The sequence below is a fragment of the Micropterus salmoides genome, unplaced genomic scaffold, assembly GCF_014851395.1.
Source record: "Micropterus salmoides isolate LMB-PRFRI ecotype aquatic unplaced genomic scaffold, ASM1485139v1 Ms_hic_scaffold_4, whole genome shotgun sequence".
In the NCBI taxonomy this organism is placed as follows: domain Eukaryota; kingdom Metazoa; phylum Chordata; class Actinopteri; order Centrarchiformes; family Centrarchidae; genus Micropterus; species Micropterus salmoides.
Genome location: NW_024043372.1, coordinates 35,539,073 through 35,566,005, shown reverse-complemented (window position 1 = coordinate 35,566,005; position 26,933 = coordinate 35,539,073). Strand labels below are relative to the sequence as shown.

Below are 26,933 nucleotides of genomic sequence, written 5' to 3'. Positions count from 1 at the left end.
TTCCAAAGCCTTTCCCCCAGTTACCTGATATACATGTAGCAACCTGGTCCTGGCTTCCCTCTACTAGTTGAAGGTAGATGGATGAGGAGGCCCCTTGTGTCTGAATTTGTTCCTGCATTGTGATTCAGTCTGTTGGGACTGGGTGTTTGGAGCTGCTGAGGGGAGGAATGGTTTTAATAATGGTGTCAGTGGTAATACCGGCAGGTTAATCCTGGTCCTAGCAGTCCTCCACTTTATCCAAACATGTAACCCCGTTTCCGAGTTGACATTAATACACCTGACATCCTGTAAAATGTTGTTGTTTTAATGTGGAAATAAGTCTTGGCAAAAGAGTGACAAAATGTCCTGGAAAGAATGAACTTCTTATGTGCAGATATTAAAGTTTGGTATGCCTCTTGGATTTAAAAATGAGTGGAATCCATGAATCTATCTTGTTTCAGATTTTATTGGAAATGAAGAACACATTACAAAATGAATGCAATCTTCTTTTTTGTCTGTTTAATCATTGACGTAAACACAATGAACTTTGCTGGTTTGAGGCTCATAGGCAACATTTACAGCTTCTCTGGGCCCCGGGGCCACCAGGAAGCCCCTTAACCAACAAAAACAAATCAAAAAAACCTTTGGCTCATTTTTATCATTATGTTTCCTTAAGAAGAAAAAATGTGAATATTTTCAGTACTGTACATTGACAAGAGTGAAGTGATTCTTTGAAAGGTATCTACTAGTAAACCACAAATGATTTGGATGATGTTTGAATCTACGTAGTATCTAGTCAAACGTTTTGTTTGTGTTATCAGTGATTCCTCTTTAATGTAAATATTAGAACAGGTAATTCCTCATTATCAGATAAGTATCATCTCAGTAGGTTATATTAAAATAGTTATACATGAGGCAATCTAATCAACCTGATTTATGTATAAACTCAATCACTCAATTTGTTTTCCCTTTTCAAAGCTCTTGTCGTAAAAATGCTAAATTCTGACCTGTGGTCCTGCAGTAATGGCTCAGGGACGTCAGAGGATCTCTTCTGGAAGCTGGATGCTCTGCAGACCTTCATCAGAGATCTCCACTGGCCAGAGGAGGAGTTTGGCAAACACCTCGAGACCCGGCTGAAGCTGATGTCCAGTGACATGATTGAATCCTGTGTAAAACGGTAAATCATGTGAAGATTACACATTTTAGAGACCATCAACATAGCACACCTCGCAAGCGTTCATACCAAAAACAGCCCTCATTAAAACAACACCATGGTGAGGTGAGAAATGAAATATGAACCAGAAAGTCTAGTCTGAGTAACAAATCCAGAAATTTGAAGGCGTATCAGATGTCAAAACACTGCACAATGGTTTATAATAGATTTTTACAACTCCGGAATTTTTTTATCTTTCGTTGCAACAACTGAAAGGTAAACAGGAGAACTATGGTGCTCACATTAAAAGGTATTCCACCATGCATGCATTGCAGCAAAAGTTGAGCCAGGTAAAAAAAAGTTTGCCAGATGACCTTGTGTTTTTTTCTGGAGCCCTCTGTGATGGCACCTTGGCTGGTCTCATTCAAATAAACAAAGCAGCTGCGTTTTTTCACTCAGGGCTAAAGTAGGTCTATAGCACAGCTTTACTGTTAAGCTGAGACTGTTTTCACAGAGCCACAACACCTTGTAGTGAGGAGGTCAGGGTGGATGGACGAGTCAACGAAGCATGTGACTTTGACATAAGAGACCGCTGTTCGTTTCCCACCTCCTGCAGACAGTCCACATTGGTTTCTTCCACTGACGTGGTAGTTCTTCATTGGTTTCTTCCATGACCATGATCTTTCCTGGAGCAAGACTGACCCAGCAGATGTAATGGCTGACACGTACAAAGAAACTATAGTACAGAAATGACAAAGATCTGTTACTTAGAAACAGTGTCTCCATTACTGTGCATGGTTTGTCCACCAGATAGCACTGTTCATTAAAAGTTTATTTTTATATTGTAAAATGTTTCATTCAGTACGTATTTTGGTTACAATTTTTAAAAACATTTTTTGTTTTTGTAAATCTGCTGATGTAACACTATAAGATTTTCTATATTCTCTCATATAGTTTCTCAATACCCATATTGGTATCAGCCTCAAACATGTAACCTTTTAAATGTTTTAGTGTCTGAACCAAACCATAACCAGATGGCAGATGTGTCAGTCATATTAGTCTGTTTTTAATGGTCAAATAATTAATGGTAAATGTACTTAAAGTATCAAAAGTACTGTACTACAACTAGACACTTGTTTTTGTAAGGGGTCACAAGACAAAAAGGTGGGATACAGCTGGTTTCATTAATTGTAATATATTAGTATTATTTCAACATCTCGATCTGAAATGTAATGAAGGGGAAGTAGAATAAAATGGACATACTTTAAAATTGTACTAAAAAACAGTACTTGAGGTAATGCACATAGTTACTTTCCACACCTGGCCATAGCTACCATTGGACACACTGAGGCTGGTATTTCTTTTATTTGATTTTGACAGCCTGGGTGGGGTTACCTTTGACAACTTTAATCAATCAAATAAGGGGTTCAGTATTTCTCCACCAAAACTGTGTTCCTGACAGTGTGGAGAAGGCTTTGAAACTTCTCATGTGGAAATAGGATTTAGAGAAAGTATCTACTAACTTAACACTTTATATAGGGCAATTGCAGGTTTGGGGGACTATAGTACTCATGATCACAGTATTTCTATCCTGGCCTCAGCCCTGTACATTCCTTTCTTTCTCTTAAGGACACGGACAGCGTTCGAGGCCAAGCTTCAGAAGAGCAGCCGGGCCACAGACTTTCGCGTGCCGCAGTCCATCTGCACCATGTTCAACGTCATGGTGGATGCCAAAGCCCAGTCAGCCAAGCTGTGTGCCATGGACCTGGGGCAGGAGGTAGACAACACCCAATGTGTCTTGGAAACTCATTTTCTTTAAAAGAGTAGGAGCCCTGATTTGGGGCAAATCAGGCCGTAGACTCATAGACATCATACAGTTTCCTTGTTTAAATCGTTTAAAGGTCATCAAGTTTCGGAGCTGAATGAAAATAAATTGTGTGTGTGTGTGTAAATTCCCTTGACATATATCTTTTTTTGTTATTCTTTATTACTTGAATGCAGCTATCTTTCCCCCTTTGTTTCTTATTTCTTTTACAGTATTCACATAATTTTACATGTGCCACGTCACCTCCATCTTTCTGCTTTTTTTCTCTTCTGTCTTGTGAAAGTTTGTTAGAGGCTGGGTAAGTGTGGCTATGAATTCAATTGAAATCTCACCATCCAGTTCCCAAATGTATAATTAGTCATCACTTTTTCCTGTCTGTCTTCCTCCCCTTGAATTGTTTGGATTTCATTAGCATATGTGTAGATATGATTGAATATACATGGGGTAGAAGTGAGAGATCTCATGTTTCGCAGAATCTCGAGATTGATACCAATTAATGACGGTGAATTCATTATTGCGAAGTCCTTCACTGTTCTACAAGGCTAAACAAAAGGAGTCCTCAAAGTGATACTGCCTCTGAGTTTCCATGACAGCAGTTATTTAACAGAAATAATCATTCCAAAGTCCTTCGCTGGGCTCTGCTTTATGGGAAAACCTCAGGTGTCTTGAAAATGGTTATAAAGCACTTCATTAATTTACATACAACTAAAAACAAACAAACAAACAAATGCATCAATAAGAGAATGATTAAAAATCAAACAAAAATGTTTTAAAAGAAAAAACAAGAAATACATGATGGATTCATTCTTTATTCTGCATCTACATTTAGCAATTGCAATTTTACATTATAATAGTGTGTGTTTGTTCACCTAAATGTCTCTCCTTCAAACTCCCTAATCCTTACATCCTACAGCATATTGCTGAAATCCCAAAACCTAATATCTTTAATTCTGGTGTTTCATTTGGGATTCAGTTACTGTGGTCAAATGCTATTTGATTCATTACATACAGTATTTAAGTAGTGTACAATTGAAGAAGTGAACGCAGTTTATACTGTATGTACTAGGGCAGATTCTACTAATCTGACAGATTTTAATTTTTGACTGAAGGCTGTGGTCACTTCATTTCAAAATGTTTGGGGCTACAGAGTCCCTGAAGTGCCAAAAAAGTTTTAAATATTTTATAAGACAAAGATTTCAGCAAATGAAAAGCTATTATATTGTGGGTACAAGCCAATATAATGTGGTAACAAATCTACTGAAACCAGTGCCTCTGTTTAATCAAATTCCTTCTGTCACTGTTGTCTTTTATGTATCTATGTGCATGATGATATGCAAAATGTATAGTAAAGAAGAACATTAATATTTAGCACAGTATCTTGTGCATGCACTTACTTTGCCCCACAAGAAACAATTAAAGCTGCAACCATTAGGTGGTGCTATGAGTTTGAGTGAATACTGGCGAATGATCGATTTTCAACGCCATATCACAGACACGCCCATCGACAAAATATCACAACTTTTCATCGTCAATGCCTAAAGATTGAACAGTAAAATTTTTAAGTCAATCTGAAGAATTCCCTGTGAGGAGTTTGTTAAAGTACAGACCCTGTAAAAAATTACCATTAAATTCAAAATGGCCGACTTCCTTGAGGCTTTTTTGTAGGTCTGAACATGATATATCTGCCACAAAAATATTCTACTATTTGGTGAAACGTGGCCTGGGGGCTGGTTTTTAGGCGGCACTAGCGAGCCATTTTGCCACGCCCATGCACAACAACCATATGCTACGTAAAATTCCACCACGTTTGAATTTTGTGCAAAGTTTGGGGAATTTTTGCCATATTTAGGCAGCTTTGGATGGGCCCTTGAGCTGTGATGCACGCCAGAGGGTGACGCTTCAGAGGGTGACGCGGCTGCAGCGCTGTGGCCGGAGGTCGAGAGACCCTGATAGGAATTATCGCGCGTTTTGGACCAATCACGAAGAAGTTAATTGTTGCACTTCTTGTGTTGTGAAATGCAGTTTGGTTAGGTTTAGGCATAGAAAGTACTTGGTTGGATTTAGGCAACAAAATTAAGGTTAGGAAAAGATCATGGTTTGGGTTAAAATACGTACGCCAGTTAAGGCTTAAGTTAACTAACATCACTTACGTCAATTTACGTAACTTGCCTAAATTTAATGTTGACTTTTTTTTTTCACACTGGACACGAACCCCGGTCTCCTGGTTCAAAGTCCGGGCTCTGGCCCTCCATCCACCCCTACCACCTCCTTACTCAGTCTTTTCTGTTAATATATCTTATATTATATCATATACCTACCTTTACCGTCAAAAACTGGATTCCCAGTGAGTCAGAAACTGACGACCTTGGCTCTAGACCGTGCGTCTGACTTGTGACGACTTGGAAGTGAGAACGGGTATTATGTGAAGCTAGAGAACACCCGCTAATTATATATTGTGTACCAGTACATGTAGTGTGGATGACAGTGTGAAGATGCCATGTAAATTAATAAATTTTTGTCAGAAATGGCTTACTTCCTTTTGCCAGTAGGTGGCGTTATGACATTGAGTGAATATTGGCATCTAGATGTCTTCATGGCAAGACTATTATGAAACCTGTAAAGATTGGTACAGGTCTGAGCTTGTACGCTGATGTTAAGGCTGAACGATTTGGGGGAAAAAATCTAATTGATATTTTTTTGCCTGATATTGCGATTACGATTCAAGCTAAAGTTCAGTATTCACTGCCAATTTATTTTTTATGGAACCCGCATCAAACCAGACAGGAAGTCGAAGAGGGAACCATGGTGGAAGCACAAAAAGCAAGGACAACTGAACAAATCAACAAAATCAACACGTTTTAATTCTGAAATGCTTGTTGTGGATGTAGCTGAGCAGAGAATGGAGCGAAAGCAAAGCCAGCCGACAAAGCAACCTGCAAACGGCAAGCCGGCCAATCTACCAGCCAGATCAGCCCCGGGAATCTGGATGATTTAGCTGATGACTGACAGCTGACTAACTAGTGTTGCACACTGTTGCCATTGTACGTGAGCGAAAGCGAAGGCACTTGGGAGCGCGCATAAACGTCACATCCATTGGATTTTCCTGGAAAACAACCAGTCTTTTACATAGAAATCAGTCCACAGGATGTTTTAGGCAACCAAGAAAGTTGGGAAAGTCTCCTTTTTTAAGTTATTTTACAATCCGTTCACACATTGGCAATACAAGTTTATAAACTAATTTATTTATGGAGAGCTTCACATTCTTACATATGGTACCTTTAATCCAGTACAAATTAATATAAATTCAAATATGAAAAAACTGTCCATTGTTTGCCTTTAATGTCACTTCATGATGGGGTAATTATGTGTGAATGAAAAGAGTAACATGATTTTTTTTCTTCCTCTGTAGAGACAATACCATTCCCAAATTGACAATCTAATTGAAGAGACGGTGAAGGAGATGATTACTCTGCTGGTAGCTAAGGTAAAAAATAATGCAGTATAAATATACACCATGGATTGATTACAGGTCAAGGAACCCCTGGGCCTATATCTCATTTAAAATGATTGTTTCTCTTTTTGGAAAGTTAATCAAATGACCACAAAATGACATCAAAGAGACTCAAACCTACCACAAACACCCTCAAAATTACTGCAAAATAGATTACTGCTTACAGGTTAATGCATTCATAATTAAACACATTAATTTAACACTGTTCACAAATGTAATATTTTATTTTTTGCTATCAGAACTTTCCTTTTGATACTAAAGTACAGTTTACCGCTAACTCCTAACTTTTAAAAGACTTCTTGCTACAAGCAATGTAATCACACTGCTGCTTTCTTTTCTCTTTCTCTCTCTCCTCTTTCTCAGTTTGTGGTCATTCTAGAGAGTGTGTTAGCGAAGCTCTCCAGATATGACGAGGGAACACTCTTCTCTTCCTTCCTATCTTTCACAGTAAGTAGCACACATACTTCCATCCCCATCCAGTGGCGTCGCTCATATATGATATAATAATGCAATAGCCACAAAAAGGCTAACTAACACTAAAATAAGGGTGTCTGCATAGCGTGTTTCTCTGGCAGAAGAGCACTTGGGAGTGCTGGGATGAAGCACAATGCTTAAATTTAATGATAACTCAATCATGCTTCTTTTAAAAATACTTTTTACTTTATTTAATGCAGTGTGCTAAAGACATGGCACCATCATAACCATTACATGACACATGTCATGACCATGAACCATGGTCATTTGCTCAATTATGTCATTTTAAATGCAAAGTTTGTTACAATAACTTGACATTAATCAAGACAACATAACCTGTCATAATGTTAACGTATAAAAAAACGTAGTGTCTTTAAGTTTGATAATTGGCCCTGCTATGCTATGCATGTTCATGGCAGGAGTCATGTCATGGTTGTGATGTGTCATGTCAGTCTGCCCCACTTCCCTTAAAGATTTACCAAACCTGTTTGGTTTTTCACCTACATGCCAGTTTGAATGCAGTTTGACCTTTTTTGAATTCTTCCTAAGGACCAAATAGCTTAACACCTCAGCTGGTTCCCCACAGTATTACAAAAGCCCAAGTTATTGAATTTGTGAGTGCACTTTTGCAGCTGAAATCACCACATGAGTCACTGTTGCTGTTCAGCAGGCACTAAACTACAGGCTGTACAGTCTCACCACAGCAACATGTGTTCTGAAAAGTGGTGCCACAGCTGGAGTCCTGACTGTTTTTTCACCTACTTCTCTCTCCTTTGTGTCAAGGTGAAAGCTGCCTCAAAGTACGTGGATGTACCTGTAAGTGAGACTTTTTTTAATATGTGTTTTAAATGCCTTAATCATCTCATTAATAACATGTTCTACATCTGACGTGTGATTAGATTTTTTAAAACACTACTGAAAATATACATACTCATACGAGGGCTGTCCCCGACTAACGATTTACATAGTTGATTCAGAATTGTCAAGTCTTGCCTATAGTCGACCGATAGTCAAATGTGGAATGTGTGTTTGTGTGGCGGTAAAAAATTATCCTAGAGATGTCCACTAGCGGGAACTACCTCAGAAGCAGTTTTGAGTACTTGCCAGGTGTTTATATGTCTGTCTCTCTGTCTGTGGACACCTTAGCCAGCACTGCTAAATGTATTGGATCATAACAAAAACTGTTAGTGAGCTGGACTGAGAGACATAACAGTTAGACCACAGTAAGTAACATTACTGTAGTGAACGGGTCTTCCACTGTGGCGTTATGTTGCATTATTGCCTTGAATCACTATAGGCCAGTAAAAACAAGTATCTCCACACTTGCTTTGTACATCATGTCTTGCAGGCTAAATCAACACTTTGACATAACACCGGACACAGAATAGTAATATGGTTTGCGTTAGCTGGTGAAGTACCGGATAACGTTAGCAACTGCTGCGTTAGCCGGCAAGCTAACAGGATCTAACTTGAGCCAACTAAAACACAAAATCACAATATATTTCACATACTTTGCAGGAATGTTAGTTTATCTGGTCAATAGGATGAAAGCCAGCTCTGGGTTGGTTTTGTTGGATCCAAAACAAAGTGGAGGTCTCTCTATGAGTCAAGCCTTTGCGATGCTGAATGTGTTTTCACCCGAAGGCGATTTAATTCTCGTTGGGCCTGAAGTGCTTCAGCTTGTGTAGGAGTGTGTGTTGTGCTGGGAACCGGTTGTTTTAGTGGACTCTCATTAGCTGTGATGTTGTTGCAATGTGTACGGTGCAGAATCATAAGGCAAGAGACTCGGCATGCCCGATATATATCACAGCCAACAGATTTCCCGGAAAATCCGACCAAGAGTCAAAGGAATAGGCATGCTGGCCACCAGAGGTAACAGAAAAACCCTGGAAAGTGGATCGTTTTTATGTGAGGTTACAACCCCTTCACACACAGGCAATAAAAAAGTGATTCATGTCAGTAAAAACAAAAAATGCATATAGCCCCTTTAAATTACTCAAACATTTATATTTTTAAATTTTCTATACTGCACCTTCTTTTTATTTATTAACTGACTCCAATCCCAATATATCTGAGATAAGCTAATAATGGAAAATATATCAGTAATGTAAACATCAGTGTGTTTGTTTACAAGAAATCTTTACACGTTACCCTTTAATACCAGGTGTAAATGGGGTATGAATGTTCACAGATAAGTTGGAAAAGAATATTTTGTGTTGGCAGTGAGACGGTTTAAAGATCCCATCTATATAAATGCTTAAAATTGATTTTAAAATGGAATACTGGCAATTAAAACACAGATAGATACAAAATGTACTAATGCAAATTAGTTATATATGAAAATCATTTTGAGGAGACAGTTGCAATAAAATAAGCAATTGATCCTGTAAATTGGTGAATTTAATGGCTCGATTTTGATTTATTGTGCAAACTAAATATAATTTAAATTCACTTGTGCTCAAACCTCTTAATAATTCATGTGAAATTAAACAACAACAATAGCATTTTGTTTCCTAGTGATGTGTCAGTGTTTGTGTGTGTTTTTTGTGCATGTACAAATATTTGACCATGCTTTCACATGTAGTATCATAAACCAGATGGTATTGGTTGCTGTATTTCCACATGAAATATCCCCGTGTTTCCTCCCCCCCAAATGTCCATTCATATGCATGTGGCCAGACACTGACAAGCAGCCATGCCTCGTGCCTCTCTCTGTGCAGTACACATTGAGTCCATGTTGTACAACACATGACCATTCTGCTGTCAGGGTGGCGTCGGCGGCGGTGGTGTGTTTGTGTGTGTGTGGGTGTGTGTATGTGTGTGTGCGCATCAGATCTGTATTAGCTGCCAACACTTCGGCCGTAGCAACACGGCAAATTTCAAATTAATGCCTTGTCAGTGAATGTGACGAGGCACTGTGTACGCTGGCAGAGGTCGCAGTTTCCAGCCCACTACGCTAATTGTGTCCTTAAAGTACTAAATTAGAGTTTCACTGGTAAAAAAGACACTCATTTGCACATTCTAAGGGTCATTGCAGATGTGTTCACTAAGTTTAGTGGCGTTGAGTTCTTTGCATGACTTTTGGGATTTGTATTAGTTGGAGAAAAGATTCAGAAGCGAAGGCCGAAAGGTTTAAAGATTGTTATCTTGAAAATGGTAAGATATGTTGATGTAAGAACTAAGTTGCCATATACAAATGCATTATCCTCAGTGAATATTTTAGATGTCAGAATGGCAGGCCTCCTAACAATCTGCTCTCCTCATCAAAACCAACTCAGTGTCTCCAATGCCCCTGCACATGCCCAGACTGTGAAAGTTGTTTCTTGCCAAGCTCAACTCTCTGACGAGAGCTAACTGAAGAACATGAATGCCCTGTTAGTCCAGAGTCTGCATCATTCTCCAAATGATAACGGAAACATCTCAGTTTGAATGTTAATATAATTTCCATCAATTTGTCACCTGATGTTCCTAATATCAAGAGTAGAGTCACCAGCCATGCGGGCCACTCTATGAGGCTATACTTAGGCACAGCAGTGCTTTGAGTTAATTACTAACATCAGCATGCTAAAATGCACACAGTGACAATGCAAAGATGCAGATGTTAATTATTTTAGTCCATCTTACTTCTTTAGCTTGCTGGTGTACTTACAAATTCCATGGCAATCCATCTAATAGTTGTCAAAAACCTTAAATATCAACCTCAAGGTGGTGCCTAAATGAAAAGTCAGGGCATCTTTAAAGTCAGTAGGATTCACTCTCTGGGCAAATTTCATGCCAGTCCATTCAGTACTTGAGTCAAAAAGACAATAAGCTCAAAATATCTAAAGCAAAATTTCATCTACACGTCAGAAACATACTCATTGAATATATAATTATACTATACAGCATCTGAACAACAACACATGTGACAGTAATTCACAAAGCATTTTTGATAAGAATGAAACATGATATTTACCACTTAACCTCCACTTAAGTAGTTGGCTGGAAATAATCTTTTCTGACAGTATCTTATATATTCTGCATCAAATTATTCAACCCACTAATTTGGGTTTTTATGGCTGAACTATTTCATCAAATGAAAATATTCTACATATCTTATAGATAACATATTTGGTATCTTTGGAAAGTTTTGCATCTCTACAAGGATTTAAAAGGCTTTGAGCAATGTGTTCATACTGAATTGACTGACCAGTAATTGGGTTAACTTTATCCACTTTGAAGTGATTTACCATATGTTTTTTTTTTGGGGGGGGGGTTATTCTATCTTTCTATTTTTGTATGCATTTTCCATCTTTCTCTCTTTTCGTTGCAGAAGCCAGGGATGGATGTGGCTGACGGTTATGTGACATTTGTTCGCCATTCCCAGGACATGCTGCGGGAGAAGGTCAATGAAGAGGTGTACATAGAGAGATTATTTGATGTAAGTAAGCCACCTCCTCCTCCATCAAAGGGAGGCTTAACAATAACAGGGTTTTATTCACGCCACCTGTGATCATTTGTGAGATTTCTAAAAATCCATATGAGTAGAGTGAACAAAATTCAAATGCTCCGTATAGCGCCTTTCTAGTTTTTCACTCAAAGCTTTTACACTACATCCACACACACTAAGTGCTCAAACAGAAACTAACATTCAATATACTATAGCAGAACAGCCATCAGAGGCAATTTAGGATTCAGTATCTTGCCCAAGGACACTTTGACATGCAGCCTGGGGGAGTTGGGAACTGAACCACCAACCTGCTGATTAACTGCCAACCCGCTCTACCACCTGAGCCACAGCTTCCCCAAAGTGATAACAGTCATGTGATAACTGATGGACATTTTCTCTATATACATGTGAGCTTTAATCTGAATGGCGTGAAACAGCCAGAGTTCAGAGTACTTTTTGTCATTTTCAGTTCAGTTTTCAGACAGTTCTGAATATACTAATAATAATAATAATAATAATAATAATAATAATAATAATAATAATAATAATATGGTTATGGATATTTATGATTACTTTACATTTAACACTCCATAATAATAACTGATTTTCCAAACGCATGTACCATTATTGTTGACATTGGTAAATAGTTTGAACCAGATCTTGCAGGGTCACTCCCTGTCATTTTCAGCTGGCATAGAAAACAAATCAAAGGGTGTTCCACTCACTAGTTTCATGTAAAGGTAAATATGGTGTGTAAAACATTTAGGGAATAAGGGGGCAACAGCATGAGTCACTATGACATTGTCATTAGAATGTCCTCACCAGACAAATTACTGCATTGGTTGTTTGTGCAAATACCTAAACTATTTACATTTTCAGTGCTGGTTTCTTTTTATCAAGACCACAATCTTTCCATAACCTTAATCAAGTAGATTCACTTGTCTTAACCAGACGTTAACCATAGAGGTGGCAGATCAGAAAACAATCACATGGGTTGTTTTAGAAGACAATGACAAACTTTTATGCTCTTTAGTTAGGGGGACAAGGCCATTTCCAACACTTAATGTAAGTTACATCACAGTAACTACTAACAGTAAAATGAAATAATCCCAAAAAAGTTGTCCTGATTTTTTTTTTGACTGGTTCTGATAACCAAATGGAATATTGGAATATTAGATGGTGTTTGCATATTTTATAACTGAATTCTGCTGTATTTGGTATCTTTGGGAACCCTTTGCCACAATGCAAAATAAAATTGGGTTTGTTATGATTTTATTAGGACTCGCAGGTGAGTCTGGCAAGTTGAAACATGTTAATACTGCTTTTACTACCAAACTTATTAGTACATTCCTTCCCTACTTCTTGTGTCATCTCATGCAGAGTCATGTCTTTTTGGGCTCTTGCGAGTCACCTTGTGAAGCTGACTGTACTGACACATCAGTGTCCTTCTCCATAGCTGACAAACTGTAATCAACTCGAGCTGCAATCAACTTGAAAAACAGTCCCATGACACTGTTTGCCTCCATTACATGAGATGAGGTCAAGTAACACCAAAACAATCAGTAAATCTCTAAGCCTCGCTGCTGAGCCTCCTCTTAGGTCAAACTGGAGGATTTCTCCCCAAAATATGTTACACCAATCCCTGCAGCGGGATGAGTTACACATTGAGCTGCAGCTCCCTGCTTCTCTTTTCAAAGTTGGACATATTTCTACGCCGCCGTTTACTCCTTTGTCTCATGGTGTTTGTGTGCCGTTTGTGTTGATCTTGAGGAGGGATTATCCTAAGCGGTTCTCTCTGTCTGAATCAGCTAACAGTTACTCAATTGAAAAAGGGGCACAAAAGATCATTTTGTAAAGTCGCTTAGCTATCCACCACAAATTCTGTACACACTTTCTTTTCGAGGACTTACAGACAGCTCATCTCACCTGCTACTGTATTTTTAAAAGAATCGCTATAACTCTGTGGTTAGTGACTTGTGTATTCACTCAGTGAAAAGACAGAGCTGGTACAGTACATTTGAGGGATAACTAAATCTGTACGTCATAAGGTGGTAAAAGTGCAATTTACAAACCTTGCCAGGAATGTTTTTTTGTTTTTTGGAAACTTGATGCACATTGATCTAAATATGCAATCATATCTTGTAACAATCCACAAATCAGAGCTCACTGCTTCATTCTCTTGTCAGGCCTATCACTATTTTAGAAGTACAGGTCCCAGATTTCCTACAGTGTTTAGGCCACCATCTAGTATATAAACTGATCATGAAAGAGGATGCATCAGGATCTGTCTGGCTAACCCCCTCAACTAAGTAATTTCCTTGGGGACACCATGCTATGCGGTAAGGATACTGTCAGTACAGTAATCTGGAATCAAAGATTACTGAGTAATCTTAATCTATGTGACTAATTGGGATGATATTTTTTAATTGGTCAATATTGAATGAATGAACAATTTAAAAAAAATATTGTCTCAATTAGTCACATAAACACAAAAACATGGGAAAATGTGGTTCCAGCCATTGGTTTGGGCTGTTGTGAATATGCTTCAAGTTAATTGCTTTTATCTGGGAACATAGCACCATTGCTTAAAATAACTCAGATGCTTCAAGAAACGTGAATATCCAAATAAGATGGTTTAGATAATCGGGATAAACTGTTTGCTTGTTTAGAACATGTTATATTGTCAAACTTTGTTATGACGTCATCGTGTTGACAGATCTCAGCAATGAACTTGAATATGCACGATCAATAAAAATGAAGGCTATGAAAATAAGGCCTAGGTGGAATAAACCAGAATTTTCCTTTATTTGATTAATAAGATAATATCATAAATAATAGAGTGCTTAAACAATTAGCTGCAGTTTTAATGGTTTTAATTAAGGCTTAAAGGTTGATGAGCTGAAACGGACATGGAGAACATCCATGTAACTGTCACTCTCACTGTGTGAGCGTGTTCATGGTTGACTTTCTGCAGACTGAACAGTGTAGGCATGTATGCAGTTGCATCTATCTGCCCGTGCCATTGTGTTGAATTGAGGCCTTGAGGTGTAATCCGTCTCCTATCCTCTTCCTCTCTGTTTGTCCTGACAGGGGGTGACAGAGAGGTGCATAGTGCTGGATGTTTGCTGTTTGTTGCTACATCTTGACCCGCTGCTCTGCCATGTATCCTCTTTTCCTCTACAAGAGCATTTCTGCTGGGATTTGTCTCATCCGAGCTTTTCTTTGTTGTCATTCTGTATCAGTTCTCCCCGCGGCGTCACTGAGGCCGATGAAGGTGTCTCTAGCTGCTCTCTGAAGCTCTGATGTGCTTTTCTTGTCACTTCACCCTTTTTTTATCTACTCGTTTCTCTTTCTTGTCTATTTATCTGGTTAAGGATGGCAGCACGCAAGTTGGAACATTAGAGCTGGAGTATAAAAGATTTTTTTTTTGTTGTTTGTGGTGATTTTTTATTATTTATGTTTATATAAAACCAAGCTACAGTGTGCTAATTAGCACATAGTGTGATACACTATGTGCTAAGGAAGATTTTACAGTGCAAATATCCTACTACAAGGACACAAAAATGCTGACCCTAAGCTGGCCCCGGGCCAACAACATCTTATCATCATAGATAAGTCTCTCTCATCTACACGTAAACACTGGAAGGTAGGGCACAATGTCTCTCTAAAGGGGTATTCATAGGACCTCAAGTGTGCCGCTTTGACTCCCAGGGGGAGACTGGGACCCAAGTCACAAGTCAGAGGAGCACAGGTGGATGCCTTACCATCAGCTGAAGTGAAAAACTTCTGGATGGATAAATAAGAGTGACCCTGAGGCAAGCTGTTTTAGTGCTATGTTTCTTATAAAAGCCAGATTGGTATTTTGGTGGTTTTCCACCTACGCTCTGCTTGTCTACATTCTCTTTTCACAGAGCTAATGTCCTAATTTATCCAGGTAGATGTTCAATAAATGTTTGATTTTATTCACTTGAATCATACACAAATTAGCTTTCATTTAATTTTGCTCATGCATATTTGTTAACAAAGATTTTATCATAATTGTTTTGAATTTTGTACCTCGCATCTGTGAAGTGATCCACTGTTTGAAATCAAGTGTTGACCATAAAGAAGAGTTTAAACCACAATTAACCATTCACCATCTCTCAGGAGAAAAAATCAGCCTTTAAACTCGAAAGAAATGACGATTTGATACTTATCATGATAATTATCGATATTGAAAGATATGAAACTTTTTACCGTGGTAATATTTTTGGCCATATCATCCAGCCCTACCATGACATCAATATGTTGTGGTGACCCATTTTGATGTAGAACAGTTAAAGTGGAAGAAAATGTGGTTATAGACTGACTGTTGATGAAGCAAGATTTTATAGTGCTGTTGTGGATTAAAAAGGTAGGGTGTATCAAAGTATCAAACATAAAAAGTTTATGGTATGAGATTAAATTATTGAATTTTGGTCATCTACATGAAAATTAAAAACCACCAACCATAATCCCTTTGTCGTACTTCAACACATCACACATCAACACGTCCACATCAACAATAAAATCAGAGAGCTCAGATAAAAATGACTGTTCAGTTTTGGTGGACGATATATGGTAATGTAACATACAGGATCAGTAAAGCAGATATTACACATGAGGTCCTCAAAGCTGGTCATTCTTTTGACATTAGGAAAAGAGCATTTAAAATGTTTTTTTTAAAGTAGCGGCTAGGCCACCACCACGGTCACTCTGTGTACTCTCCTTTGCTCAGCCAGGTTTCAGTAAAGAAAAAGATTTAATTTCTGGGACAAAAATAAGTCATTTTAAGACAAACGTCTTATTAGATAGGGACCAAACATTTAATAGACCAAATCTGCGGAGTTTAATGTCAGGAATGTTGTTCGAGATTGGACCTATAACCAGATTACTATGTTTTACATACTGTAGTATAGCGTTTGTGTGGTCTGTTATGGATTACAATTGGGATGGTGGTGAGGCTCTCTGAATCGTCATGGGAATTATTTGGACTGCAGGGGTATCTAATGGCACAAACAGGATGTAAAGAGGTAAATGGATGCGAAGAAGAGTAAACCGTGACTGGTGTGACATCCAGAGCTGAGGTGGTCAGTCAGTGACATGAGGATGGGCTAACTGCATGAGAAATGTTTGCGGAAAGTGCCTATGTGCCATGGGAATGGGGTGGATGCCATCTCTGCTAAAAAAGGAAGCTTGGTTCCGAAAGATACACAAATATAAAGTTACAGAGCCGCAAATGAAGGACAAGGATAAAATAGAAAAAGGGACATAAAACCAGCATTAAAGTAGGAGCGTGTCAAGGCTCTTGAAACATTTGGGGCTTAGCCCAGCACGGAAATCTTTCATGTTTTAACTCCCCCCACTGAAAACTTTGAACACTTTTCTGCATTCTGGTGAATTTCTTCGCACCAATGAGGAGCAAATGTCTCGGGTGACAATTCTAAATAAGAATATAGTGTAATATAATGCAGTAAGGCTCTCAGATATGTTTCTCCTGTAGATCAACTTTTTCTCATTTAATTTAATCCCAGCTGAGTCTACAGACATGCAGGCATGCCTGATGTAGCCTGAAGTCTTTTCAGATGTGCATATGGCACCTTTTCACCTCAATGATAAATTAGCTTAATTAATCTGAATTCAGATTTTGAGCATTAAACACTTAATTTTCTGAATTCTGATGGCACTTTCTGCACCAGTTTATGGTGGAAATGTCTTTATTTTTATAAAGGGAAGGACAACATTTAGGTGGCAGGTGACAATTCAGAATATAAAAATATAACAGAATGTAATGCAGTAATCAGAAGCTTATTATTTTTTTAGCTCATATCTATATATCAGTTATTTTCGTGCATTTGGCGAATTACATTTATATTTAAATGTATTGATTACAATTTTGCTGGGGACAATTCAGAAGTTGCGGATAAGCCCTGAAACTGTGAGCAATGCACTCTCTCTCTCTCTCTCCTCTCGTGCTCACTCTAAACGCAGGCAGGCTAGTAACAGTCGTGGGTCACGTTATGTGAAAATTTAGCAATATTATTGCGAGTAGCCTCCGCTCTTTGAAGACCTCCGAGGGAGGCTGCATCATGAAGATTATTGCATATTAACATGGAAAATATTTTTGTTGCTGTTGTTTAGTTACATTCGGGGGTACGGTCAAAACAAAAATGACCTGGCGACGCCGATGCCTAGAAGTGCTTTATAAATATATACTAAGAGTGAATGTCTCTTCTAACTGACACATAGAGCCAATGTACATTTCTGTACAGGTCACAGGGATGAGTTTCTTCTGATATGAGTCTTACAGCGCTGTGATACAAAACATCTAGAGATCAAGATAGATGATGAGACAAAGGTTAGACAACAACACCTAGGTTAAGATTAGGCAGTTGATAGTTGTGGCTGGTATACTGACAGTATGATCAACAGTTAACTCATCAAAAGCTTTTTTTCGGGCTATGTACGATGTTAAGGGTTTCAGTGACGCAAATGAAGCTGCCACTTTAGCTGCTATTTAAGTTTGGCACACTGGCAAAGTTTGGTTTATGAAAGAACAGTCAACTATTTGCATGTATGATGAAACGCAATTCACATGTGTTGATAGAGCATGTTGATGAGTCTAAAGCTGATGATACACGGGGCAACATTTTGAGCAATGTTGCTGGGCAATCTTGCTAGTGGCAAATCTGACTATGTTTTGAACGGATAGCGGCGGTGCGGGACGGGTGGCTGAGTGGTGGGGGAAGGGGATTAAGGTAGTAATCTTTAGTCATTACCATTGACAGCAACGTTGCCCTGCACGATTGCTCTAAAAGTTGCTCCGTGTATCATCAGCTCTACCTGTCCACGTGTCACAAGATACTGAATTCCACCCTGGTCTCAATGCTTAGGGCAGGACCTTGCGTGATAGCTGGCTGCAGTTGGTGTGTGATTGTGTGCGACTAAATGGTTGCACTGAGTTGTAAAGTGCTTTGGATAAATAAATACAAAAACTCAATAGAAATGCTGCCATTTACTTTGCTAGTGTGGCTGATAAATCAACGAATTAAAAAGTCAACCCTGTTTGAAGGTGATTTTCTGGCTGACAGCAGTAGGGCCTTGAGGTTTTTTTATCAATGCTTGTTTACTAGAGTATGCATTTGTATTGTAGTCCTAAACAGCATGTCTAGCTATCCTGTAAGTCATATTAGTGATGGCTGTTCTGTAAATATGGTGACATGGTCACGAAAAACACATCCAGAAAATGCTATTCATCAGTCTGGTAGAAGGATGTAGGATGCAGCAGGGGCAGCATGTTGATTTAAAATAATTGAGTATTTCATAAATATCCTTTAAAATGAATAGAAATGTAACATGCAGAAAGGGCCTATTTTACATTGACTGTGATGCAGACAAAAAAATTTCATCTGACTGAAGGTTCCCTCAAAAGATTACGGGTTAGTGGAATTCTTGAAAAACAACAACAACAAAAACTCCCGTTGGATAATAAGCTTTGTATGTATGGTCATTATGAGGGGGATATTTACCTGATTTTTACCTGTAAGCAACATTAAGTTTTCACAGTATTTCATACTGTGATGCTATAGAAGACACTGAAGTTAACACTGAACATGATCAGTTAAAGCAAATGTTTATGAACCCTCACAAATTACAGTGTCACAGGCCACACAAGCCCCACTGTGTGTGTTTGTGTTGCGTTTGGGGGTTGTTGTCCTTAAAATAAGGTCAGGATGGACTCCCCTTAATCTTTGCTTTGTAAGGCGTCCCCTCCCCTCCCTTGATGAGCTGCTTTCTTCATTTATTTATCTGTTTGGTTCATTTCTCCAACCTGTGTCCCATACATGCTCATGGCGGCTTTGTACATAGAAATACTGTCTTATGGTTTATTGGTTTTCTCAGGTCCTTACCTAAAATGGTATTCCACCGTACATTTGTTTTAGACATGCTTTTAGAAAGAACCAGGGTTCACACTGTCTCCATCTTAACAAGGCACCTTGTTTATTATCTAATCTTACCAATCCTACAGAAGTTTGTAATTGAAGTGAGATTACCTCTTTCACCTGTTAAGAATTCAAATCAGTTTGTTTCAAGAATTTTATAGAATAAAAATGATGAAAAAATAATATGAAATAAATAACAATGAAAAGGTGTAAACAAGAATGAAAGAAAAAAATAAACAGCTGCAAAGGAAACAATGTGTTCAGGAAAAAAATCACCCATAGTTATATATTGAAATTGCTTTTTCAAGACTAGAAAGACATTTGATGATGTTTTGGTGACCCACCAGAGGACATTTTTTATGCTGGTTGACAAGATTAAAGTCTTTAAATCTTTCAGTGGGCCATAATGTGGAATAAAATAACTCCATCAACGCCACAACAGTTGACTGGGAAGAGATTACATTTCAAATCACATCAAGTCATTTGAGCATGTTTCATTTCACACATCCTTGCCAAATCTAAAGATGAACAGTTAAGTGTGTTGGTCTGACTACAGCCAGGTGAATATAATATAATATGATCCTGCCTTTATAAAATTGAGGTGAAAGGTAGACATGCAATTGAGTATAAGCCAAAGGTTATATGTCATTTTAATTGGGGGTCTGACATACATTTATCTCAAAATGCCTTCTAACATCAGCCAATGTAAGCAGATTATTTTACTATGGCCACATCATTTCTAAATACGCGTCTCACATTTGGTGTTGAGAGTGACAGCGGACAGGCCCATATGTGGTCTAATGCTGATAATGTTAAACAACAGCGTCTCATGAAATGAATTGTAATCTGAGACATATTAAAGTGCTAATACCCTTGTTCTGACATAGATTGGTGAGGAGGGGGGCTTGGCAGAGCAGGACATTTTTAATTGATATTTGACCTACTTCTCTGACTAATCTCGTGGGGAAAAACCAGTTGTTATTTTTGCTCCTTCAAAACATATAATGTGTTACTTTGTGGGGTTTAAATCAGATTTACTTTATGCTATTTTACAACCCACAATCCTGACCAGCAATCCAATCATAGAATGTTTAATATTATATTTTCTACGTTTGTGAAAATTGTTCTGAAGGCAGGTGTCTGTGGCTTCATGATTAAAAATGAAGAAGAAGTTGCTTTTATTTTCTGCCAGGTTTTCTGTTTCACTCTTGTCTTCCATTTTTGATCCTTCATATTTGAACTGCAACTGAGTATTCAAACTCAAAATTATCACCTTTTACATTCCATGTGCCTATGGCCATACAGAGCAACCTATTTAATATGTACATTTTTCATAAAAGTGTGATCATCCTTTGCCGTCAAAACATCACCAATACTTCAATTCTTTGCTCAGTCTTGCCATGGTGTATGACTTTTGACTGTAAACTGTCTTCAGCAACCTCGCCTTGTTAGCTGAGTTTGGCTGTTCTTACCCAGTTATATTCCTCCTACACAGCTGCTTCTGTATTAGATTATGATTGTTTTTCAGCTTACAATGATTATTAGCGCCTGTTTTGTATAATTGTTTAACCATACACCTGATGATATGCCTACAAAATCCGTGACTTTGTGCAAGTGTACCTCGAAGAATTGATGCTGTTTTGAAGGCAAAAGATGGTCACACCAAGGATTGATTTTATTTAGACTTTTCTTCTGGTTTTTTTTCCTTATCTGGCTAAACATTTGCAAAGTACTGCATAACTGGGTGTCACCTGCATACCAGCGTTATAGTATGTTGTATATATTATGGTTTTGCATTATATGTGGCTCAATATCAGCATCAAAATTGAGAAGAGGACTGGGCCCAGAATGAAACCTTATGATCCAAGGAGGATGAGGAGCTACCAAGCAGTACTGAGAATACTGAAAGTTCTAGATAAGATTTAAACCAGTTAAAAGCGGAACCTGAGATATCAAAGCCAATGATCTCTTATGTCGAAGGCCGTACTGCAATCAGAAATAACTAAAATAGAACAGAGCCATGTATCTGCATTTAAATGAAGGTCGTTAGTCAGTCTAAGGAGAGCTGTCTCTGTACTGTGTATAAAAAAAAATTAAAGACTGATTGGAATTCATTTACTTTTCTGTTGTCATTTATACAGGTACGTCAATTTATCGAACAGCTTTGATAAAAATGGCTGGATCATACAACGGCGTATTAGGGCCATAATGATTTCGGGATTAAAGAGAAAAAAACTTTTCTGAGATTCTAAAGTGATACATTTGCAAGAAATAGTTTTGTTAGTTAGTGGATGAATTGAACACAGATGCAGGGCTCAACCCAGTCCTACTAGTGCATAGCAACTTGAAGGCTATCGTCCTTGGCCATGCTGGAAGGGGACGGAGATTTTACCCTCCCCCCAAGGCTTAATTTGTTGGATCCAGTACCTCCTTTGTCACTATCAAAATCTGTAGAGCCCCACACATAGGCCTAATGGTAGCTGCACTGTATGCTGGCAAGTAGTTTAATGCTTTTTGGTGTCTAAATGTGTTGGCATATGGTTACTGTAAGCCCCACAGCTAAGTGGGGCTTGTTCTGTGATATGGTGAAATGAGTGTGGCAAAATTATGGGGTGTGTGTAGGTGCGGCACCGTTCACAGCACTGAAACGGAGCGGAGGAGATTCATCATAGCACGTCACTTAGTTCACTTTGCCTGTTTGCTTTTCATTGTTATAAAACTTAGGCCTAATTCCATTTCCCCCATTGTAGCTGCGATCCACAGACAGGACATGGCGGGAAAGTGAAGGGAATGATTATTGTGAATGCTCTGATGTGAATAAATAATTGGGTTTTTTTTGTGATGACAGTGTTGTTTAGTTTAGATTTAACAGCTAGTGCCTCATTGTTGGTTAATGTGCTCCAGCCACTCTGGGTTTTGGCTGCGTTCTGTGACTTTTTCTGTCTCACTGACCCATCAGGGCAGCAGCCTCCCTGTGTTCCAGGACCTCCTGATTTACAAATTAAGTGCCACAAGAATTCACTTCACCCTTAGACCTAGCTGGTTATACAGCTGGGCTGAATCTCAGAGAATTTCTGAGTTGTTTTTCTCGCAAATTTCTGAGTTTTATCTTGTATGTTTGACACTTAAATCTCAGAGAATATGCATTTGTTTTAGATTTTAGATTTTTTTTCTTGCATAAAAAAGCCATTCTTAACAGCTACAGGCACGCATTAGATTTTTAAAATTGTCAAGAGATGACAATGTTTCTATATTACTTTACTTACTGTATTTATTACTGTTGTCTTTATTTGCTGGGCATTTATTTATGCTGCATAGACAGTATTTTGTTAAATCACTATACACATTAGTTATAAATAGCCTAAAACTTGTACTGTACTTTGACCTTTTGTTAGGTATGATAAGATCTGTGTCTTTGTGTGTGTGAGTTTGGAGAATTGCGGGAAATTAATTTGGTCCTCTGCCCCCCCCTCCCCCCCTCCATGGTTTAGTTCTTGAAAGAGTGGCTGAAGAGGCCCAGATTAAGACAGATGTGCTTAAATGATACTGAAGGGGGGACTTAGTACGGCACAGGCTGGGGATCATTGATTAAAAAAAGTAATAGTAGCCTGAGCCAAATCCAGCCCTTCACTGATATACCACAGCTTCCTGCCCCATGGCACTCTCTCCTGTACAAAGGCCAGGCAACCAACATGCCCGCCAGGTTAGGGGGGGGGCAGGAAGAAAGAGGAAGACAGAGACTGGGCTGTAGAGCCAGTGAGTCTTGGAGCCGCCTCCCTCTTTCCCCATACACTCCCCCAGGGGCTGGAGCTGCAGATACTGGGATTACACAGGTCAATTATACACTTAATCTGCCTTTGCCCGGAGCGGATTAGGAGCGCGGCTCATTGATTGATTTGAAGTATTTCCGTTGACCTTGGGTAGTTATCAGATTCTCAAGCGTGGCAAAATTGCACTTCTGTGTGACAGAAGTTAAAGCGCTTTTTAATCGCTGCTGCTCCTCCTGTCTCGTTCTGCTTACCAAGTGTTGGACGGCTGTGACGGAGCGGGGAGCGAGGAGCGAGGGCAGGGGTCAGAGTGAGCTGCAGATTGGGGAATATAAAGATTGCCATCGCCTCCGCTGTACTTTGGTCACAGCGGGTGGGTTTGTGGACGTGTGTGTATGTGTGTATGTGTGTGTGTTTTGTAGTGGTGACAGAGAATGGTGATGAATCTGCCGTCATACCACTTGGCTGTCCGGGGACACTTCACCACTTTGCCGGCTCCGGTCATGAACTGCCGGCCCCACAGTCACGCTAAGTGAACAATTTAATCAACACTGAGTGCAGGGCAACACGCAAACTTAACTCCCTCAGCCTGTCAGATGTCTTATTCTTCTCAAATGACTTGTTTATGTGCGGACAGAATAAAAGAACAAGTTTAAGACAAATACAGAACTACCTATAAAATAGTTACGGGACAAAGCTCTTCACAAATGTAAAACAAAAACTTTAAACTGTTTGCTCAGAATCATGAATTTTGTAAAATGATAGAAAATATCACATTCATAGATGACAAATGATATTACCCTTCAACCATCTGATCTAATTATTTTCTCACTGTTTTTCTTGCTGATGCCTCTTAAGAAAATTGTAACCTATATCATCATTCTATATTCTTATTACATTATATTGTACAGATTAAACATCTTAGCTGCATTTTATCTCTGCAATGCTTTGCGTTAGGATTAGCTTTTTTGGGATCAATTTGTTTCTTTGAGACAATGACCAGATGTCCTTTACCTTCCCTCCACAACAATATGACTGCAATACTGCATTGATGCCCTCTTGTTGTTTTTCAGGCCAGCCAGTAATCTCTTTTAGGTTGAAGTAAAAGAACTGTAAAAGGATTACACAACCAATAGGGAGGGAAATAATGGTCATAGTCGTAGGTCACAATAATAAAAAATAGCCAGACAAGCAAGATAGGTAAGATTGACTGTGTGTTACTGTTCAAAACATGCTCTGAAAAGGTTTCAATTCCGTTTAATGAAGTCTGTAAGCAGCTTAGAGTCCTTAATAATTACTGAGACAGAGCATTTTGTTTCCCTTTGGGTCTAAATCCTCTGTGAGCATTCCCAGCGCAGTGTTGCCAGGAGGAAACAGCTAAGGACACCAAAGCCCTGATCATCCCGAGAGGAGGGAAATACAAGTTTAATGGAGACTTCTCCTTTGTCAGGTCCCGCTGGTTTATTGATGAGGGCCGGCAGGGTGAATTGATTGAGGACACACATGTCATCTCGCTAGTCTCTATCACCCTTTTGCACCCCCCCTTCCATCCCTCTTTCCATCCGCCTTGTTAAAAAGGGAGGTATGGTGGCATTTGTTTGATTAACTTGTCTGACAAAAGTGACAGCTGCTCACGGGCGTATGTGGATGAGTGGCCCAGCGCCGCTCCCTCTTTGTACATCTGTCAGAGCCGGAGCAGGGCGAGCAGGGTGAAAAGAGACAAATTGGACCCAAAAAGAAGGCCATTCACCTTCCCCAGACCCCCCTCTGGTGCTCCACCCTTCTATCCCATTCAGGTGCTCTGCGGGACCCTCAAGTGCTTGCTGGCTTATTCCATTTTCACTCCCCCTATAGAGTTCCCTGAGCCCACAAGTGTTTTAGCCCTCTTTTTCCTTCCCTCAATCCACCCCTAAGCGGCTCTTTGTAAGTAGAATGGCTCACTTTTCTCAGGGCCTGAAGCTGGCGGCTTTTTTTCTTTTTTATTGTCGACCACAGAGCTTTTCTGTCGCTCATTGTATGTTTACTCAATGACTGGTCGCTGACCGTAATTCCAACTGTTTAGTTCCTCACAACATGGCCCCCAACCCCCTCCACCCACCGCCCCAAATATACACACATCCCTTCTCCAAACCACTGTGTTTTTATAAAGTTGCTCCTTATTTACGCTCTCTTGTCCGTTGAACTGACACTTGCTGGATGAAGGAGACGGGTGTTTTGTAAGAGACCCAGATTGCTGGCCTGAAAAGAAACCCAGACCTGAGATAAACATTTACCTTTCTCCTGTGATGCTACGCCTGGGGTTGACTGCCATCCTGTTCCTCAGCACTCCTTTCTTAACCAGCTGCCTGGATGAGATGCCCACTGAGCCCATTTTGTTGATGTCCCAGCTGTGTTCAGACTGTGGTCAATGGTCAGCTGCGGTTCTCCTTTTGTGCCACCGGCACAATCAAAACAGTTTGAGACCTGTGAGCTTGTTGAGCCCAAAACTTTACTTTAGTCGCTCTGCTCCTTCCTTCTCCTCTAACATACCCACTTCTTTGAATGAAAAGAGATTGAGAAAGAGGGAGAGAGTCAGAGGATGACGATATCCAGTACAAAATGCTGAGCCCCATTGAGCTTCTGTGAAAAGCCCCTTTCTTGTCTGTCTACACTGAGGCGGATGCATTTGAAAACATGTTTATGTCATACGGAGTTTCCTTCATACCTGCATTTTCACATACATGTAGTACTTACACACCCATACAGTGTGTACATTGAAAGATTATTTATTTTCTTCCTTTCCATGCCAGCTATAATATGATTCCATCCTGAAGTGTTTTGAATCGTCTAACAATGTCTGAAAACCAATTTGACCAAAACGTTTTTTGTTGTGTGAAACAATGGTCCATTCTGTTCTCTGTTATATCTTTCTGTTACTTTTGTCAGACAACTGTTATAAATTTCTAATAAAATATAATTAGAAGAGAGAAATTAACAATTTCATCAATCATTAAATACTGTGAATGAATCAGTTTAAAGTTGTTGAGGAAATTCTTTGTTGGATCAGGATTTTACGACTCTTGGTGCACAGTAAAAGAAAAAACACTAATTAGACCATCGTTGTCCCTAAATTTATTAATTTATTAATCATTTTTTTCATCATCATTGTCTTTTTTAACTGAACTCGGGCGCTGCCAGATTGTAGACTGTAAAATAGACAGAATAATTCAATATTCAGTCTAATAAATGATAAGATTGATGTCATCTGAATGGAATTTACAGTGTTTATTTGATGGCTATTAAAGCCAATATTGAAGGTTTTATAAAAGAGCTTAATTTACAATTTTACCACGGATGCAACAAGAGGACATGTCAGTGATAACACCTGTAGTGTGTGATGTGCTATACTGGCATATAAAATGAGCAATCGCTGAACTGGATGCGACTCAAAGTTGGCACCTATAAACTAGCATCCAACACGGGACCTGAGTTTTTAAATGTATCCACCATGAAGCGATCTACGTACAAAGCTCTGGTTTGGGGGGTTTAAATGCCAGCTTAGTTTGAATAGAAGGTCAGATATTTCCAACTTTGTCCACAGTCGTGTAGAGGTGGCCTCAGGGATGACATCATCCAGTTCAAGATGGTGAGTCCCATTAGCCTCCTGTGAGCAGCTCCATTAAGTTCTCTGAGGGTCAAGCTTAGTCCTGCTGTTGGGTGACTAGGTGAGCATGGAACTTGGAGGGATGGGGGCTTGTTGGTCTTGGTACTGAGATTGGGGTTGGGGGAGACCTATTGTGTGAGTTACTATGGTAATTGAGTGTCGTCATCAATGGGCCCTCTCTGCTGAGCTGG

General features: G+C 39.2%; 1 protein-coding gene across 5 annotated transcripts in view; it reads left to right on the top strand.

The window, feature by feature from the left end:
* Window positions 1-26,933, top strand: part of cadpsa (Ca2+-dependent activator protein for secretion a) — a 202,441-nt gene that overhangs the window by 154,828 nt on the left and 20,680 nt on the right. For all 5 annotated transcript variants that reach the window (XM_038697484.1, XM_038697483.1, XM_038697482.1 and 2 more), the window contains 6 exons: window positions 1,001-1,156; window positions 2,762-2,909; window positions 6,367-6,441; window positions 6,832-6,915; window positions 7,726-7,758; window positions 11,255-11,362. In XM_038697484.1, the coding sequence (XP_038553412.1) occupies window positions 1,001-1,156; window positions 2,762-2,909; window positions 6,367-6,441; window positions 6,832-6,915; window positions 7,726-7,758; window positions 11,255-11,362 (604 nt within the window). The remainder of the gene's footprint in view (window positions 1-1,000; window positions 1,157-2,761; window positions 2,910-6,366; window positions 6,442-6,831; window positions 6,916-7,725; window positions 7,759-11,254; window positions 11,363-26,933) is intronic.